General features: G+C 43.1%; 2 protein-coding genes across 6 annotated transcripts in view; both read left to right on the top strand.

Annotated features, from left to right (window-relative positions):
• Positions 1-20,748, top strand: part of RAD51B (RAD51 paralog B) — a 395,953-nt gene that overhangs the window by 15,910 nt on the left and 359,295 nt on the right. The gene's annotated exons all lie outside the window — the stretch shown is intronic.
• The window catches only part of TMEM229B (transmembrane protein 229B), a 38,158-nt gene that overhangs the window by 15,964 nt on the left and 1,446 nt on the right, over positions 1-20,748 (top strand). For 2 of the 3 annotated variants that reach the window (XM_030948816.1, XM_030948818.1), the window contains one exon: positions 1,676-5,254. In XM_030948816.1, coding sequence (XP_030804676.1) covers positions 1,702-2,205 — 504 coding nt within the window. In that variant the 5' untranslated portion in view covers positions 1,676-1,701 and the 3' untranslated portion in view covers positions 2,206-5,254. Of the gene's footprint in view, positions 1-1,675; positions 5,255-20,748 lie in introns of those variants that run through there. The other variant, XR_004060745.1, reaches the window with a different exon arrangement.

The following is a 20,748-nucleotide window of genomic DNA, read 5'->3' as shown; positions in this document are numbered from 1 at the left end:
GGACATACACCTCCTGCATATTTCTCATATGCCACCTCCTCTGCTGTCTTGCAGGGTTTCTTGGGATTGAATTGTTAGGAGACATGAGGCAATCTCTAGTGATTCTTTATTTGTTCGCCTACAAGCTCACTATGTGCTGTTGACCTTTCTCTGTAGCATGTAATGATGGCTCAGTGTCCTGTGTAAAATGGATTCTGCCATTAGAAAATGGGTTTTTGTTCAAGCACCCAAATCATATGAACTGTCAAGGCTTTGGTTGCTTGTGTGTCTGGTTAAGAGAGGTGTGAACGGATCATGGATACAGCTGTGTCCTTTTCACTTTCAGTATTCCCCTGTCCATATCTTCTTCATGTTTATTCTTATAGTTCTGTTTTTCCTTATAGAAGTTTCTCTTATCTCCTATCAGAATGTCAGTTGCTTGCTAATACTTTGTTCAGAGAAGCACTGTGTTTACAGAGCAGGGCAGGAACAGCCTCTTTCCAGATGGCATGGAGTGACTGTACATCAAGTTAGTGTGTTCCTTTCCCTAGGACATTGTGCCACAGAACTGACAAGCACAGAGCAAGTTAAATAGTGCTTGGTAAAGAGTCCAGAGAAACTCAACTTGAAAGAGTAAGTTTCTAAGAATGAGAAAGGTCAAATTCATCCTGTGGTGTAAGTCTGCAAGGCTTCAGTAAAACTATGCTTATAATCACCTCATGTAATTGACTGTAGCATGGCAGACTTGTGAATCTCTACAAAAAGTGTAAAAGCTAATTGTGATGAAACAGCTCAGTGATAAGCAAATTATGCCTTTTCAAAAACTCTTCACCAATTTCTGTCTGTATAGACAATTAGAGTTTGTTCTCATTTCCTATTGATCATGAGTAACGACCCCTCTCTAGGCTCAGCTGTTCCTTTTTATTCTCCTCCTTTGTGCTTTGCTGTCCTGAAGCCAAATCTGAATGGATTTCAGTGGCTCTTTTGTACTTTTTGACTTGGTATCAGGAAGTCTGACACCATAAGAAAATTATTTTACAAATGCTAGCCATAATATGGATGAGTTCTTCAACAGGCAAAATAAAAGTTCAGCTGGATAATGAGTGCAAGGTATGGTGTCTGTAAGTGTAAAATCTTTGCATTTTCTCCTCCAGTTCCCTTGCTGTAGCTCCCATCAAAGCTCAGTTTTAGACTACAGTAAACATTTTGGGTATCGAGACTGTAGGCAAGAGCTGGAAAGGCCCAGTTTTACAATGCTGTGTTCAATTAATCTATTCCACAGTAGAATCAGAAAAGTAAGGTATAGTGCTGTTTCTTGAAAAGAGTAAACAGGTGATGTGTACTCCTTGTGGGATGACTATGTTTTTCTGCTGACTTGCAACCAGTAAATTCTTTGGCAACCTCGCTCCTGGCAAAGCGCTTGTACTTATCAACTCCCTCCTTATCGCCAATGTAATACCAGCAACGTCCCATTTTTGGGGCAGAGCAGTATATGTTGTTCAGGCCCATGCTGAGTCATGGAGCCCTGTAAAATGCCACCTTTTCCCAGGACTTAAAATCTGCTGTGGTGAAAATGAGAGTCACTTCTTTCTCAGATTTATCCATTGTTAAAAGTTTGTGTGCTGCCATCTGGGGGACAAGGACTTGTGACATCCTCGTTGACTCCTCTCTCCCTCTCTCTCCCTCTTCCTTTCAGAGTGCTGCTGGGGTGAGTGCAGAAGAATGGCTGCGGCAGAACCTCTGACCGCTTTCTCACGATGGTACCTCTATGCCATCCACGGCTATTTCTGTGAGGTGATGTTCACAGCTGCCTGGGAGTTTGTGGTCAACTTCAACTGGAAGTTCCCTGGTGTTACCAGTGTGTGGGCACTCTTCATCTATGGCACCTCAATCCTCATTGTGGAGAAGATGTATCTGTATCTCAAAGACAAGTGTAACATTTTAGTGCGCTGCTTCATTTACACACTGTGGACATACCTCTGGGAGTTCACCACTGGCCTCATCCTACGCCAGTTCAATGCCTGCCCATGGGACTATTCCCAGTTTGATTTTGACTTCATGGGCCTGATCACCCTGGAGTATGCCATCCCATGGTTTTGTGCTTCTTTCATCATGGAGCAGCTGGTGATCAGAAACACCCTGCGCTTACGATTTGATGAGACTGCCGAGCCTGGGGCCCCCACCACGCCCGTTGCCTTGGCCAATGGCCATGTGAAGACAGATTGAGCAGCCACTTAGAGCCATACTTAGCAATCTGAGAGAGCCCAGATCTCTACCAGTGACAGCCAGCTCTGGCTCTGAGGTACTGCTCCTTGCTGTATAAGATTCATAACCCCGTTTTTCTGATGGGGGTGTGCATGGGATATACCAGAAAAATTGGAACCAATAGATTTTCTATGGATTTTACTCTTTGGGCTCCAAGGACCAATATCAGTTACTTGTTAGTTAGGTTGTTTCTGATTTTAACTTATTACTGATAAAAGCAGTCCTTTTGCTTACACTTTAAAGTGGAGAAGGAAGAAAAAATAAATGCTACGGCAGAAATGCATCCTAAAAAATCCCACCTAATCAGTGGATGGGCATGGACACGCCAGCTGAGTTAGTGATTGGCTTACTCCATTAGGCAATATTCAGGTGCTTGCTTGCAACCAATACCTCCCATGGGACCTGAGATGCTGCAGGAATAAGCAAAATCCATCTGCTGTTGAGAAGTACCTAAGACTGGCAGTCTGCTGGGGAGGTAGATGGTGTTCCCCTCACCAGGTCCCACTGGCCTCTCCCCAGGTTCTTTGTTGCACCATGAAATAATCTGGTGCTGGACATCATGCTGAACTTATATGGATATTGTACTTTTTGAAATCTCGTCCTGATACTTCTGATACTCAATAGAAATATTTTCTTTTTTTTTTCTTCCTTCTTTTTTTTTTCCTTCCTTTTTTTTTTTCTAAAAAGGCCTTTTTTGCCAAGTGACTTTTACCATAATCTGTGCTATCTGAATCTTGGCAAAAGGCATGAGAAATAGTGCAAGTCTTCCCATCTCCTTTGTCCCCCCAAAGCAGATCTTGCTGCAGATTCCAGCTCCCATCTCAGCCATGCAAACCTTGTAGAGACTATATAGCTCACAAGACTTTTCTGCCTTCCTTTCCAGGGATTCCTCTGTTTTTGGTGATGTCAATGACTTAGTCTGGCTGCAGCTCATTGTATTTGAAGGTCAAAACCTTCATGTGGCTAACCCAGGATTTGGTCCTCTGGCACTGACTCCCATGTTCCTTCAGCACTGGCAAACAACAACAAAAACAACAAAAACCAAAACACCTGCCTCTGAAAAGCATGCACTTCTTCATGCTCTGCCTGAATGAGGCTTTGAGTTAGGGTGTGAGAGCAGAAGTAGAGAGGTGGAGCAGGAGGGACTGCTGTGCTTCACTGTAGACCTACCTGCACCAGAGACAGTTTGAAATTTAACCTGTTGGGAGCACTTATGGAGAACAAGGATACCTATGGTGCAGGAAAGGTGTTTGATAGTGGCAGCCACAAGTTTGGAATTCACAGTCATGTCTTGGCCTTTGAAGTTAGCAAGAAACAGAGAGCTTCCAGCTGTCAGATGTCTCACTCCTGAACTGATTTATGGGGAAGGTTTGCCAGAGTTGTCCCATAATGCCAGATTAATTTTTCTTTGTTCTTCCACCACAGTCAGCAGAGCTGTACCAGGGACAATTTGTCTTGAAATGCAAATCTGTTGTAGGATTCCACTCTTTTGGAAATAGTTGGGCCATTTCAGTATATGTCCCTTGTCTCTGGTAGGGGGTGCTCAGCTATGAACCTGCTCTTGCCCTGGTGCAGCCATTCCTGAGAGGAAAAGCACTGCTGGCCCTGTGAGTAGAATTGTTTCTTGGTTCTTCTCTTACAGGGCAGTGTTAATCCTTCTTTGTTATTGCACAGAGAGCAATTATTTTATTCCTTTCCTTCCCCTTTTCATATGGCATCCATTGCTGGCAATGGACACATGAAAACTGTGATGGCAAGGAGTTAATCGAATCTGCCCTGGATATGCAATGTATCCCAAATCACTGAGAATACTTAGGTGGGTATTTAGAGTTCCCTTTTTGCAGTTCATTAAATTAAAAGAGAACAAACACTGAACAGATAGTTCTTTTGATGCTGTGATGCCAGTGTTATGAAATCAGAGGAACAGTATGTAGTTTATCAGCCTTGTTGGTCTTGGGAGTACAGACCTGGACAAAATAGTCACCTGAAACTGTACATGGAGGGAAAAAAAAAGAGTTTTGTGTGGGGGATAATGTAGATGAGCTCTACTGGAGCAGAACAAGAATTGCAAGGTGCGGATGAGAGTTGGGATCCCACCATTTTGGCCCTGGTTATGTCATGATCATCAAATGCAGTGTCTAAAGCTGGGTTGTCCTCTCACAGCATAGCTAAAATGTGGTGTTGTGCTGCCTCCTACACCACCCCCACATCATGTCAAACCCTCAGCTTTATAGAAAGATCCTTAGGATCCCTGCTTTCTCCTTAGCTGTTACAAAACTCTTTGGAAAGGTTAAAAGGAGTTGGCAATATGGTGTGGAAGACTGGCTGTCTGCAGAGCTAACCTGGTGTGCAATAGCAGTTGTGTCTGTTATTGTCTGTACTTTAGAAGGTCCCATGTAAATGACATTTTATTTGTATTTTGCTGAGTGAGGTAACATTTAACTTCTCAAAATATGGAAGGGTTTCCCAGCAGCATCTAGTATCCTAGGGCATTGTTCTTACTGCCTGTGTCATTGAAACAGCTGTTGTAGTCTGCTTTCCACTGGTGTCTGACGTGTACCACCCAGCTACTGCATCTTCATAGAGTGGAAATTTATACCCAGAAGTGCACTTTACTTGCAGCTTGCACACCAGAAACAGAAAAGGACCTGGCAAATTCTTAAATAATTTAATTGTGTATAATACCACATACCTAATGCATCAGGATTAGCCAGACTTCTCCTTTCTGAGCAACGTGGCTGCTGTCAAAGCTTTGTCTTTTCTGCAAAATCTCCCTTTTTAATACATGTGATGCTTCTTATAACATCATGCAGAACTGCCCAGAGCACGTTACCAGGATCTCAGTGGCAGCTCAGTGAGAGCTCGGGAGCTGGACTGAAGTTGAAGAGACATTTACATTAAGAAGGAAAAAAACGCACAAGGCCTAACATTTGTTTGTATGTGTATCTTCCTCAGTAGATTAAAGTTGCCTGTTTTGAGTTCACCAGCAATAAAAAAACCTTGTGATTTATCTACCTTGTCCTAACTGCAGCAAAGAGAAAGTGACCCTGATCTCTGCCTTTCTTTTTCAGAGGGTGGTGGGATATGGACTCCCCAATGTTCCAGTTTTGCATCTGTCTCTTACTTGTCTCATGTACAGTACACCCTAAAGGATCTCAAAGTGTATGGTAAATAAATACAGAGTCTGGTGTCCATCACACAAGAGGCAGTTCAAACATTACTGTGGTATCTGCTCATACTCCAAAGATCTTGCCAGAGGGGAATGTTTGATCTACAGCAGGACCAGATGGCATTTTGGTATTTTGTGTTATAATTGAGAGAAATGTGTACATACGTACCAGGTACTATTGCGCCTTTGGTCTGAGTGCGTTTTGTAATTAAAGCAGAATAATCCAATCAAGATTTTGCTTGAGTAGTCCTGTGACTATAAAAGGTAAAAAAAGACTGCAAGGCTTTAGCTGCTTTGAGAATTAGGAAGCAGGTGACTGAAGTCCTGAGTTTAGCATAGCTCTGCTGCTGACTAGTTTTCTAAAACCTGCAGAGAAAGAAAGGGGATTTCTTCACTCATGGAAACTTCTGACCTTTCTGTAAATAAAACATGAGCCACAACCAAGATGTGAACTGAAACGAAATGTTTTTCTATTTCAATTTATCCTAGGCCCTGAATACATGCAATCTGCCCTGTATTCAAGGGGGAGGCATGCAGACCTGAGCTCTTTTCCTCCACTTCTGCCTGCAAAGTGCAGCTGAACCACCTGAGGGGGAGAATACTCTCTTCCCCTTCCTTCCTGCACACCGGCAGCTACCAAATCCTTCTGTCCATCCTCTGTTGTAGAAGGAAAATTTTCTTCTTATATGGCCTCTTACCAAACCAGGAGCTGTTAGTAACGTGTGTCACCTTACCCAGCTGCTTTGGCACCTAAAGACCACTTTGGGTCACAGAGCTGGTGAGAGCAGATGAGCATTGTCCTTGTTTGGCAAATGGCCTCCCTTTGAACCTGTCATCTTTTACTCCTCCTGGTGTGTCCTGAGCCAGCTGCTGGGGAAGGCACGTTCCCTTCCTTCCACCTTCTGTCCCAGAGAATGGAGCAAGCTCTGCAGCTGCTCAGAGGCCTTGGTACCACTCAAGGTTTTATGCTAACACAGGCTTGTCTCCGATTTGGAACAGCAACTTTGATTTTAAGAGCTGGAAGGCTCTGAACTTCAGGCTCATCACAAGCAAGGCTTCCATAGACCTCACAGTGAATTTGTACCATGTGGAGTAGCTTATTATCTTCTAGCATGGCAAGGTTTTGCTCCGTCAAGGGTTTGACCACGGGTCAAACCTTTGTGAACAAGAGGGGAAGTTACAGAAGCAGGCAGTGCCCCCAGAACCTGCTCTGCTTTTGGCCCCTGGGCAACTAGCACAGATGTGGAAGGAAAAGGTGCTGGGGATGCACTGGTTAATTTGTGTCCAAAGGCACCACATCTTCAAATATAAAGTTGTGCTTTCCCACTGAAATCTTCCCTACTTGTGGAAACAAAAATGTTAGCTTGTCCCAAAGTATATATGATTGCTTGAACTTACTCTGAACTAGGAGGAGTGTCAAAATCTCCAGTCCTCTTTCTCTCTAGGCTATTCCCAACTTAAAACTTTGTGGAAAAATATGTCACCTTGGGATGTGCAAGCTAATGCTCATTAAGCCAATATAGGTCTTAAGAGCCATATAGTGCTGTTCTCCATCCTGCTGAGTTAATCATGTTGAGAAGCAGAATAGACACACCTCAGAGTGTGCTGCCATTTGGCTATACCACTTTGGGACCTGAAATAGTAGCAACGCCTACCCAGGAATTCATTTTGCCTTATAAAATGTACTCTAAATTCCATGTTTAAGAGAGAGAAAGAGCTCCTATATAAGCTTCATCACTGCTTCTTATCTTATTTGTGCTCTTACTTGTTTAAGATTTCAGCAGTTTAATTGAGACCCTGAAGACCAAATGTGGAAGGTGACTTTTTACAGCTCTGGAGCAGGTCAGTATCATCACAAAACTGCACTCTGCATTGCATGGTGTGTGCTGTGCAGCTCCAGTCTGCAGCCAGGATGGGCTTCCATTGTACCAGGACTGTGATGAGTAGAGGGGGTGATAAAAACACTGCTGATAATGGTAGCAGAGCAAGGACTGGTGGGTGACACTCCCAAATCTTAAAGCGTTAGGTTGAAAGAATCTCTTTATATTATCTGCATTTGACACTTCTCATAGGTCTAAAGCAAATTGGTAGTTTTTATTCTAAGAGATGCAGACCATTTCTTTGACTCCTTACTCTGGAGTCTGGGCAGCTCACTCCTCCTACTGTAGGCACTGAATTTTCTGATATGAATGGCCTTCATTAGTTTCAGAAAATAGCAGTTTTAAAATGGTAATCCCAAATGTTTGACATCAGTTTGTATTTATGCTTTAGTCAATTTAGGAGCTAAAGACCCTTAAGTATCTGGTGATGCTGTTTGTTTATACTGTTGTTTGGCATGTGATCCTGCTTTAATGCTATAATGCAGAAGAAAGAGGAGGAAGTACAATAAAAATACATAAACATGCAGTTGAGACAATATTCATTAAAGAGGTGAGATATGCATATGCTTAGAGATGTCTGGTCTTTCAAATATGGGACACTTTCCAGTGAAGAATGTTGCTTTCCACTGTAGTTAATCACCTTTGCAGCATTTCTATATTACTATTTCAAAGTGGTTCTTTACCTTAGTATTTTGAGAATGAGAATAAAAGTATTTTCACATTTCACTGAAGGATCTTTGAAGTGCTTTTCACAAACGAATAAAATAATTCTTGCTTCTGAAGAATTACTGAAATGGTTCAGAATTAACCCCAAATAGCACTGATCAAGAGCTGATGAAAATGTCCTGACAGTTCCCAAAAGGTCATTTCAGAAAGAGAAAAGGGAGTTTAACACTACCTCTTAATCAAGTTTCCAGATTTGTGGAGTGAGGTAATAATATTCTGACAAAGTTGGGAAACTGGGGAAGTGCTACCTGGTTTCCACCATGTGAAGCTGTCCCAGAAATGGTTGTGCATATCATGACAATGCTGTGTCTGCCCAAGTCAAAGCCAGCACATGAAGGGACTGTCAGAGCTGATAGGGAGCCCAGTATCTTGTATAAAATAGGACTGATTCCCTCTGTCTGCTACATAATCCCATCTCCATCAGTAGAGTACTTTTGGGTAAATATTGCTAGGGGCAACAAGCTATGTTAAAGGCTAAACTGAGGTGACCATCTGCTCGATCAGCTCATGTTGCAGTTACTACAGAGCTTATCTGTGATGCTGTATCTGTTGTCAGACCACTCATCTGATACCATAGCTCTTTCTACTGCTTCTCTTTCTCCAGCAGCTCCTTTGCGGTATCCCATCCTTTTCCATGCTTTATCTTCACTGTAAGCCCATGCTGCAGTGAGAGGTACCCAAGCTCCCCTACCCCAAGTCTCAACCCCACCTTTGGCAGTTGAACAAAAATGCTGTGTTAAATATTTGCTGATGAGCTGTACCTTCTATTGAAGCCCCCAACAGCTGCAGTTGTCAGTGCTTTGAAGAGCAGAAAACATTTTACACACTTGCCTTCAGGCACAAATACAGCAGGAAGTATGAAATTACTGTTCAGTGTGTTTGCTCTACCTTCCTCACAATGGTACACAATAGGTTTTCATGGCTAAATTCAGCAAAAAGATTCTCTGTTCAATCTCTATGAGTTTCAGTGAATGTAGACTAATTCATAATTTCACCTTATCCTTCATATAAATGTGTATACATATAGTGAGTGTGTTTAGATGCACAAACATAGTGTATGCTGATGGCATACATGCATTGTAACTTCTACCAGCAAAGAAGAGCCATCCCCTGTTTAGCTGCCCACTCATTGCCACTTTCTTGAGCAGATGAAATCCAGAAAATATCCAAAATAAAGCCCACATACATATGAAGAAGGTTAAGATTTAAGTTGGATGTACATGTATCAGGGGATGAAAGACTCTAATCGATGAGCAGTCAGCTCAGAGAGGGAAGTTAAGCCTAGGTTTTTCAAACATGTTTAACATACGATGTTTAAATCAGATTAAGGCAAACATACCATACTATCCTGCTTCATCTTTATAAAAAGGGGAGTGATCACTTGGGGACCTTCTGGTTCCTTTGATAGGGTTTGGTTTCCAGTCTGTATGCACTCTACTGTTGCTCAGGAGAGCAGTGTGGACCCTGCTGAGTCCAACCCATCCCATCCACTGCTGTTTCTCAGCTAAGGTATCAACCAAAAGTACTCCCACCCAGGCTGCAATGTTGATCCTAGACGTCCTGTTCTGCTGCTGCTCCATCTTTTGGCCACTGGATCTGTCTGCTGTCTCCAATCTCAGTCACATTGCAATTGTCCAGGCCAGGCCTTGTGCCTTTGTGGTCACATTGATGTAAGCATGTCCCTAACTGGATCTCTAAGTGCTAAGTTATCAGAGAGAGTAAGCATTAAAAATAGTTTCTTGAAATTTTCAAGGATAAGAGTAAACATCCCAGCTCTGTTCCACCAATGAAAGGGCTTGACCAAAATGTCCAAGAGGTACCTCTGTGGACCCTTTCCATCCAGGAAAGTGGATTTCCATCCAGGAAGACAAATCCCTGATAAAGATTTGAGCATGCCAGCAACACCAGAGTGGAGCATGGCTTGTGGCACACTAGAAGCCTCCTCTGTGCAACTCCTCTTCAGGTGACACACAGGTGTCCACCTTAGCCAGATGCTGGCATTCTCTAGCAAAACAGCTTTTTAATGATGGTGAACTGGCTCTTCAGCAGGGCCTGATTTGAGTTAGCATGGTAATGATAATGATACTTTGCTTGACAAGTGTGATGACAAAGCACAGCTGTCCTTTGATCTTGCAGTAAGGGCAGCATGGCCCCCAGCAGTTTGCTTATGGTAGGGCTTTGTGCTGCATGACTGCTGAAAGTAGCACAAACATCTCCAAACAACAGCACAGGCTGCAGTTGTCCTGGCCACTGACCTCTGGGCATGCACCCAGCATGAAGCTCATGGTGTTACAGCAAGGCTGCCTACAACCTTAGGGCTGCTGGCAAAGCCAGCAGTAAGCCTGGCCTCGACTGCTGTCATGTATGCTTCATTAAACCTAATTTCTCTGCTTTATCTTCCATTGCCCACCCTGTCCTTCCTCTCTGCCTCAGTAGCTGCCTCCTGGCAAGGTCTTATTGCCTGTTAGGGCTATAGTGTTCATCTCTATTTCCTGTTTTGTATCTGGTGACTTAATCCTTGCCACTTGACAATTTTTTCTTGGCTGGGGCTTCACAGCATTGTTATCTCCAGCTCTTTGTTGTCACCTCCTCACGGCCACTCTCCCCCTCCTCAGGAATCCCTGTTCAGATCAGCTGTGTCCCCAATCTGGGCACCCCCATCCAGTTACACAGTTTGTACTGCCATTTCCTCCCCATGTCCCAGACCTCTGCCTCCCTCCTAGCTTGCCACCATCTCACTAGACCAGCATTATTCTTGGCTTCTCTGGCATCTCTTCCTGAATGAGTTACCAACAACTTGAACCACTGCAGTCAGGGTGGATTTCTGGCCCCATTTTTCTTCTCATGTCCCCCACATTTCTCATTTCTCCCTGGAAGATACATAACAAATGGGAGAAGCAGAGACATCTTTGATTTTGTCTTCTGCTCTTCCATATTTGCCTAGCCCTTATGTTTTACTACTTTCTCTCTGCGCCCTGAGGTCTCCCTCCTGGACTGGTGCTGGTGTTTCACATCAGTCACCCTGCACCCAAGATGTTTTCTTCAGCTGACCTGCTAGAAAATAACCTTCTCCTCATGCCAGTCTGTCTCGCTAGCCCTGGAAAACCCAGCAAATTAAATCAGCTGTGTATCTATTTCACATATTTATGAGTGAGATACTAATCCCTACATAGTGAAAGGGTTATATGTACAAAAGGGGAAATGAGGACACCAGCATTAAAGGGAGAAGTGGGGGAAGGGAAGACCGAGACTGAGAGCAAGGGCAGGGCAGATGTCAAGGAGATGAGTTTACAGTGTTGAAAAAAAATAGAGCAAACTGAAACAAGAGCAGATCTGAGTATCATTGGCAAGCCATATTGATTGTTCTTTCCTTGCTATTTAAAGCACTCTTTTTCTACTCCCTACACCTATGTCTTCAGAGCAGAGACCAAGTCCTCAACTGGATCAGAAAAATACATAAAAAACAGGAGACACCCCTTTTCTCTGTGTCTTCCATGAAAAGAAACATTTCTCCTTCCCTTTCAGGCCCAGCAGGAAAGCTGATCTGTCAGACTGATCTATTTGCCAGGACTGTCCTCCCAGGCCCCCTTGCCAATTGTCACTGGGCAAGCAGGAAAGCTTTCCTGGCTTCCCCAGCACAGCTCAAGCGCCATGAGGTCCCAGTGGGCAGAGGATTGGCACGTGATGCCGTGACCATGACCTCGCGAAACGGCTCCATTTCCCATCTGTTGTGTGCTGTTACCTTCCCAGGACACAAAGCATGTGAAATGTCTGCTGGATACAGAAACCTCTCAGGTTGCAGCCACGATAAAATATCCTTCCTTAAAGCAATAGAGAGATATTGCTTTTTTTATTGCCCTGTAAAGGATTCTGCAAGGAGTGAGCTGGAGATTTGACAGTTGCATCCTGGTCATAGTTTAACACAATACAGACAGCAGATGCTTCAAGAAGATTATGTTTCTTCATGTGCACTGAGTCTCCAGGGAGATTACACAGTCAGGGTCAAGGGCTTTAGGGGGCTGGCTCTACAGCCCTGCAGGAGGATTTTTCTTTTACCAGCAAAAAATATCTGAAAAGCACAGGGCATTCTGCCAAGCCTTCTATATGGACTCAGCAGGAAATGCTGCTCCTGAGAGATATTTTACCTACAGCTCTGTCAGGGACAGCTTTTATTATAACAATAGCATTGATCAAATATCCCCCTTGCTGCTCCACCTTGCAGACCAAGTATTGGGGCTGAGCCTGAGCAGAGGAGCAGCAGTTACTCATTGAACTGTTAAAAGGTTATTTCTGTGTGGGAAAACTGTCTGCTTCTGTAAAGGTGGGCAGAAATGGGTGCTTTGTCACAGTATGGTGTTTTTCAAATGCAGATATCTTGGCCAAGGAAATCATTAGCTGGCCAGCTCAGAAGACCATGCAAGGGAGACAATTATGTCCAAAGATACAATGAAAGCCCTCACGGGGTTCTCACTGTGCACACTGACAAGACAGAGATGTTTTAATGAGGTGTTACAAAGAAGCTCCCTCCTCCTACTCCCAGTCCTGCATGACTGTTAATTTATCTGCTTTGTACATGGACGGATTAAGACTGAGGAAGCCCTGCTAGAATAAGAAGTGACATGAGATTTAGCAATCCAAACCTTGACACCAGCCCCTCTAAAATCCAGTCCTGAAATATCTGTAAGTATCAGTACAACTCAACTGCAGATACAGGCACTCCAGGTTGCAAGCTCATAGCCAGGGTGCTCAGTATTCTCTGGGACCAGCCTGGCCCAGCACAGGCAGGTGGTACTTAGGCGGGTTCTGGCAGATGCTAGAGCTGGGCACTCCCAACAAGGAGTGCCTGTGCAGCCCAGTAGATTGCAAGACAAAAGCATGCACCAGCACAGACATGTGCCTTCCTACAGTTGGTTCCTGAAAAAAAGGAAAAGGTAGTATCCTTAGTCTGGACTAATTTCTTTGTTATTCTGTGTCTCATGCTTGCAGGCTCTGTGTAAAATGCTACTAAATCAAAGAGGGAACGTTTTATGCTCACTGAATGGGGAAATCATTAATGCTGGATAAGAACCAAAGGGAACACGGACCTCACTTATTACTAAATCCTGCCTCAGACAGGCTGCCTCAGACAAAGCTGCTTCAAATGTCCATGTTTCAGTAAAGAAAGGACATTAACCAAGGAAACCAGGATTTACCTCAAGTACTGAAATCTGCACAAGAGAAAGGAACTGGTTTTAGCAAGTGCCCTCCAAAACCTGCAGAGCTATATAGGGCATCAGTATGGCTTTGCAGTGCTGCTGGCCTAAAAACATGACCTGCCCCACTATGTTCCCCCTACCCTCATGCACAGAGGTTAATGATGCGAGAAATGATAAATGTCAGGAAGTGTATCTGAGGTGGAATGTAGATAATAAGTTTCATTTTACCAAGTCATCAGTCTTCCCACCTTGGAGTATAGAAGAAAGTCTTGCTCTTCTTGGATTCCCTCAATATCCACACTTTCGTGGCTGAATTGGTGTCAGCAATTTCCTTTTTTCTTCAAGTTTTGAACAGGCAGAAGGAGGAATGGAGGCTCTTGTAAGCAGAGGAAATTAGCAGTGGGGAGGAAAGACTGTGAGAATTCCTGTCCATACCAACCTAATTTTTTTCTTTTCATTTAAAATACATAGTTTTTGATATTATGTGTTTATTTCAATTGTTGACAGAGTGCATGAAAAAAGCCAGTGTGTTACTCTAGGCATTTTTGGCAGATAGAAAGGCAAACTATCCAGTAAGGATCAGCAGCTAACCCACAGCAAAGCTTAATCTCCAGCCAAAAGCTTAATCTAACAGAAACCAAACAGCTGCCCTTCTTGGGTATGCTGGGATGGACACAGAAGCCTTGGTTTCTGGATGGCTCCAGAATTGTTCTTCATCTTCTGACTCTTCTCAGATGGCAAAGCAGGGCCTGGGCACTCTCTCTGTGGTTTAGGTACAAGACTGTGGTGTAGGATGGCAGAATTACAGCTGCAAAACCTCATAGCAAACCATACATAGGTCTAGTACAATTAAAAGTATCCTTCTCTAGCCCAGTAAAACATTCTGCTCTTTCTGGATTTTCTCTCCCAGTGTCTCTTTTCATACACAGCAGATTGAAACCATTATCTCTGGAATAAGAGGGTGAATGCTGCTTTTTTTTCCACTCTATCTCATTTCTGACCTCTGCTGTTTTTTACTATTCTAGTCCTGGTTTATAATTGGAAATTGAAAGCTCAAAAGATTTTCTTCACATCTGACATTCATTCATCCTGCCAGCTTCTTTTTGTCCCAGTGAGATTAAAGGCAGAGAGAAAGAAACAATCAAAACTGTGTGTTTATGGTCAGTGTTTTTAATACCCAAACCCCTGCTTCCATTCTTAGCCTGATTTACTGTAACTTTATTCACTTCACTGACCTCAGTCTGAATCCTCACCAATGTAAGAAGGAAGTTGGGTGACATATTTAAAAACTGACATATTTTAAACATAACACTGAGACTTAAGACAAACAAGTCATCTTGCTCATCTTCCTATTCCCCAAGCTGTGATGACTTGTCTATATTCCTGATCTTATCATTCAAGCCTAGATATTTGAAAAGTGACTATAGATTTAAAGTGACTCAAGTTTTACCACTCTGGGCCATTTCTCTCCTGATTCTCTTCAGATGGCTCCAGTTAAAAGTATGACAGCTGTGCACCCCTGGGGAGGAAGGTATTTCATGCTGGAATCCCTGAAATGAAGCCAGCTCAAATCAGAGGCTTTAAAAAATCATTTGGCTTTTGTATGTGACTTGGCAAGTTCCCACTGTGAGGTCAGGGAAACACGCAGCTCCCAGTGGAAGCTGAATGAGAGCCACTTGAATTTTGGTACCATATGGCTGTTGGGTCACACAGCCCAGGATACACCTGTCCCTACTGATGCCATGACAGCACAACTGATGAAAGTCAGTGATGAATGCAGGATGTCTCCATCTTCTGTCAGCTCAGTGGCACCTTTCCTTATGGTGCATTTTATTTTGCAAGGCTGAGAGTGTTCTCATTTCATAGCCTTTCCCTCTTTGGTGTGAAAACTGAGGTTCAGGATAATATTCCTTCAGTGGCTGAACTGGATTGGACTCTGATGCTTCATGCAGATTTATAAGCCTCTATCCCAAAGACTACTAAAACAAAAGTTCAGTTATTAGACAATTAATAGGACCCTGGCTCAGTAAAACAGCTAATCATGCATTCAGCTTCTTGCTGTACAAATGTCTTATTTTACTTCATTTAAGTATAGGCTTAATTTGCTGCATAGTTAATTTAATACAATTTGCTGCACTGATTTATTTAAAAAATAGCTATGGCTCTGAAAAAATCAATTTGTCATGGGCAGTCAGTGCAGGTGAGGATGATGTGATCTCAGCTATAGCATTGTACCCAAACACTGAGTGACAAACATGCTTGCCTGGATAGTCTCTATAGTAATTGAATTCGCAGTGTTGGAGTACTGGGGTGATATTTGCATAAATTATTGAAGTGCCATGCTTCAAGGTAAAAAATAATCACCACAGAATTAACCTGATCTCTTCTTTCCTCTGTGGTTAAATCTTCTGTAATTATCCACTAAGAGATGTCGTCCATCTGTTCTCTGACACTGCTAGGACACTGGGTCTCTGTTTTGATCTTGTTTGAGACTGCTGAGTTCCTTGTAGGTGTGTGTGAGCATGAGTAACATCCAATTGCAGAGTGTGAAGATGTCTCATTCTTTCACAGGCAGGCAGAAAACTGTCAAGCACAAATACTGTGGCAGTGGAGACATTCTTCTGCTTTCTCTGCCCAGGACTGGTGGTGTGTTCTGTCTTCCAGGCCACTTGGCCACCTTTGGAAACACTTCAAAAGCATCTTATAGGGAAGAATGGTGAGGCTGTCTGGAGCAGTTTCCTTTGTAGTTCCAGCCATAGGGATCTCATTCATTGCTTTAAAAATAAGTAGAATGAAAACCATGCAAAAGCCAAAGGCCCCAGACCGAAACAATTAAAGAAATGATATGTTCCAGGCTTTGTTTGCTTTCTGGTGTGTATGTTTGTTGTTTGAAATAAGAGCTACTGGGTTGACTTCAGCTGCTGGGTTATCAGAGCAATCAATCTGTAACATCACAAAGTGAAGACTCATTTTCCCCATTTCTGGCAACTGCACAGAGATGAGTGTCTGAGATCTATTCTTCTCTCCTGGTGTCTGAGCAAAAAAGCTCATCTCTCAGTCAAGTCCACTGGTTCCTGTTGTCTCTTTTCTCCACTGAAGAACTCTACAGATGGAGCGAGGGGCTGTACCTGAAAGCAACAGATGTCTTACCCTAATTGCTCAAACCAGGCACCATCATGCTAATTTCATGGTGTCTGACTCTGAGTGTGATGACAAGGGATACACAGTGCACTTTCACTACTGGTCACTGTGAAAAATCACTACTTTGATTTTTCTAGTCTAATTGCAGCTTCTCAATAGAGGTTGAATGCTGTGAAGGATCACAATGCTCCTAAAGGCACCCTGCTGTGATATTTGTTACTTCTTTGTCTATCTCACCATCTCAGGAAAAACTGCAGGAAAATCTGTATTAAGAGTGGCAAGGCCTGGTGATTGCAGACATCACTACTGGGACAACCACAGCAACTTCAGTAAGCAGAAGGTCAAGACAAGACAGGATAAAAGGGATGCTGGTAAGGCACAGGGTGCTGAAAGGCAGGAGGATGTCAGGTTTGTTTTATGTAGGGTAAATTTGGTTCAGCATGTACAGGCAAAGATCTGCTCTGTAACAGCAACTTCACATAGACTACTATGGTGTGCTGGTGTATCAGTTCATGGCCTTCTCATCTAACAGAAACTTAACAGGGAAATATAAAAACTCCAGACTTGAATGACTCCTCCTGTCCCTTTAACCAGAAAAAGCTAAATGAAGTAGGAAGCTGATCTTGGTGGGTAATCTCCTTAGATGAGTACAGGCTAAAAGTGGAATAATCCCTGAAGTCTCTCAATTTGTTTGTTGTAGTTTGGGCAGAAAGCAAATGCAGATGAGTTTTTCAAAACTGTAACATGCAGGTGGGGCTGCCCTTCTGCCTGCAATAGCAGTGAATGTGGCCAGTCTGCTTTTTCGTAAAAAGGGTAGGAGCTTTCAATGTTTGCTTTTCAAAAAAAGGGAGCTACATTGCAAACATTGCTATTGAATATTTCTGAAATAGTTTTGGAGGTTATGGATAATTCTGGATTCACAGCAGCATGTGTGAATAGGCAGAAAACAGAGAGATGCCTTCTGCCTGTCCTGAGTAAAAAAATCTTCTTTTTCCTGGATGTAAAGGTGTGTGGTCAGACAGGTCTGTACTAATACCTGAGGAGGATTCATTATTAATTGGGTTTAATCCTTCCTGAGCAGGAGGAAAAAGGTTAATTGCCTGGGGAGAAGCATTTATCTGGTCCACAGATGGTTCAGATGACTGGGGCATAGTGGGAAGGATAAGACAAAATGAAAAGATGGGTTACTTTTTCACAGCTCTGTTGTTCTTAATTTATTATAGCCAATGGCAACAGTGCTGAGCAGCTTCTAGAAAAAACAGAATGGCAGTGTCCTTTCCCCCAGCCCATCCCTGGAGCAGATGCATCTGGCAAAATCTCAAATTGAAGTAGCTTTGCTAAGTCTATGCTGGTGTGGACAGCATGAAAAATAAAGTGTTTTCAACCAGGGTGCAGGCCTCCTTATGAGATCTTTCGAATTTCTTTTTTTTTTTGTTGAGATGGGAAAACCTCAAAGGATTGGAAGTAAATCTCCAGCTCCTTTGGGGACTCAGACACAGACAGAATAATTCATTGGAGGTTCCTTTGTGTGCTGTTATTGAGCAACCTCTTGGGACCTTAATCCCAGGAAAGCATGTGCTGTTCTATAAGTGTTTTGCAGTCTCCAGAGCTCACAGGTAATTTCTTTCTATTAAAGAATGTGGTAGGCATCAAGTAGGTAACCCCAAGGAATAAGAATATATTAGACTAATTAGACACTAGTCAGCAAGCATAAGGTGGGGAATTGCTCTGAATATCTGGATTACCCTTGTGAGTCAGAATTGTTGCTGTATTCTGCTGGAGTAGACTCCTTTGGGGACACATTTTCACAGGAGCAGGGGAACACTGCTAATTTTAAGGAAAGAATTGTTAGTTGGAAAATAGTAATAAACCTGAGGATTGTAGTCAGTATCAGTGAGCTGACACTGTGTTAGCAATTATGTGAATCATCTGAAATGTCCCAGAATGCAAACTATTATCTGAAAATGCTCACAAAAGACTGTCTTGGGTTTGAGGAAGAAATTTTTCTGTGGAATCTGCTCCAGAAAGGAAACATTTTACCATTATCTTTTAAATTTTAGGGACTTGCAGAATTATTAACTACTGAGTATTTATTTGGGTAAGAATTGATAATGATTTCATCATGTGTCCTTCAAATCAGATTCTATCCCTTTCTGCTTGCCCCTTAGATAGCTAATCACCATTTCCTTTTTAATTTTAATTGGGTGTGCTTGATGTTAGATCCTTTTGATTCTGTGAGATCTCGTTTGTTGTTGCTGTTATACTTCTGCCCTTCTGTGACTCTTCCTCCAGTGTTGCCAGTTTAAATGACCTTCTTATGTTAATGTGAAACTCAGTTCTTGTAAAGTAATCATCTCTCAGCTTTATTTATCCTTTCTTATTTTAAGTTCCAGAAGCAGCGAAAGGCTTAGACTAGCACAGTTCTCTGCTGTATCATGCCCGACACGAGTCTATTGGACTGGAACTACTTCCTCTGTTTGCAGACTAAATGGGCAAAACCAAAGCCAAGATGGAAAACAGACACCCTGTTGTCAAGAGGCTTGACCAAGGTCACAGAGCAGAGCAGTTTGCAGAGTGTCCTGATTCCCCAGTGACTACGGTCCTAGTCAAACATATGGGAGCTGTGATGTGCCTGCTGTGTTGCTGCTTGAGAACATTGACAGTGACTAAGCATATGTGAACACATCTCTGGTTATCCTCTGAATGTTCTCTCCCTTGAGTTACATGGGGAAGATGATGCACAATTATTTGACAGCAGGTTTAAAGGTGTATCTGCATATCTGAGAAGCAGACTGGGGAACAGTCATGATGCTTCTGAGAAATGAGATTCAAAGAACTTGCAGGAGAGGCACCTGGCTATATTGATTTTGCTCACAAATTTTCTAAAGTACTTGGCTGGTAAGATTTTCTTCCCTTGCTCAATGTTCCAAAACAGTTCTCTGGTTTAATAAAGGTATTTTGTTTGTGTAGAAAGTGAAGAGGAAGTCTGTTGGCCTGCAGGTGAAGGGAAAGCCTGATGTGTTTGTGGGAGGAAAGAAAAGTCATCAAGGCAATGCTCCCCTTTCCTCTGCTGGGAAGGTAGGGCTTCTGCCACCCCGTGCTGAGGAGGAAACTGTAGTTCATGACAAGTTATACTATGGTCATGTCCATCTTTTTACATTGAAACTAAACTTTAGCCACAGACATATTTTCCCTTTCCTTAGACACCTTTTCTCAAATGTGATTCACAGTTTTCAAGTCAACTTTTAAAGGCCGACTACACTAGGAGGAGCTCTTCCTCCATACCATCTCCCTGTTCAGCTACCTTTTCACTACAGCTCTGAGGTGCTTTTGTATGGGCTGCTTACTCCCTGCCCAGCTTCTTAAATCCTCTGGACTTCTCTGGAGCATGCAAGCTCCCTCCAAGGTAGGAAAGAAACGTGAATTCCCTGACGCTTTTTGACACTGCGGTTGTTGGGCATTTTGAGATATCTTCTTGCTGCTTCTGCTGTTCACTCTTTTGGAAGAGTGGCTGAAGTGTTCTGTAGTTTGCAGCTTCGCTGTGGCATTTGTTTTTCAGAATGGACAAAAGCCCAGCCATGCAGTTCCCAGTGCTCAATTTCTCAGGTAGATATCCAAGGTAGTTTGGTCCATTTTTTCCTCAGTTGGGTTATTTTTTAGTACTGTAAGGATTATGCAGATAACATATATAGTACTAAGTTCAATACTTTCTAGTGTAACCTAGAGTGAGTTGGAAAGCACACCCCATAGACATTCATGCCAGTCACATTTGATGACTGCTCCTCCCTGTTACATTCAGAAATTCCTTATATTTGGAACAATGTGACCAGCAGGAATAGGGAAATTATTCTTCTCCAGTATTTGGCATTGGTGAAACCACATCTTGAGAAGTAGGTCCAGTTCTGAATCCCTCAATTCAGGAAGTATGGGAGGGTGTCCAGAGAAAAGCAACAAAGCTGGTGAAGGGTCTTGAGTTCAATGAGGAGCAGCTGAGGGAGCTGGGGTTGTTTAGCCTGGCAAAAAGGAGGCCGGGGCCTTATCACTCTCCACAGCTACCTGAAAGGAGGCTGTAGCCTGGTGGGGTGTGCCCTCCTCTCCCAGGTAACCAACAGGATATGAGGATATAGAGGACAGGTTTAGGTTGGGTGTTAGGAGGAAATTCTTCACCAAAAGAGGGACTGGGCATTGGAATGGGCTACCCGGGGAGGTGGTGGAGTCACTGTCCCTGCAGTTGTTGAAGGAAAGACTGGATGTGGCACTCAGAGCCAGGGTGTGACAAGGTGGCGTTCGGTCACAGGTTGGACTCCATGACCCCAGAGCTCCTTTCCAATCTAACTGATTCCATGATTCACATCATGGGGCATTTGTCTCACAACTAGCAGCAGACCAGGTG

This window comes from Camarhynchus parvulus, chromosome 5 (assembly GCF_901933205.1).
Source record: "Camarhynchus parvulus chromosome 5, STF_HiC, whole genome shotgun sequence".
Classification (NCBI taxonomy): Eukaryota; Metazoa; Chordata; class Aves; order Passeriformes; family Thraupidae; genus Camarhynchus; species Camarhynchus parvulus.
This window is presented reverse-complemented; position numbering and strand designations above follow the sequence as displayed.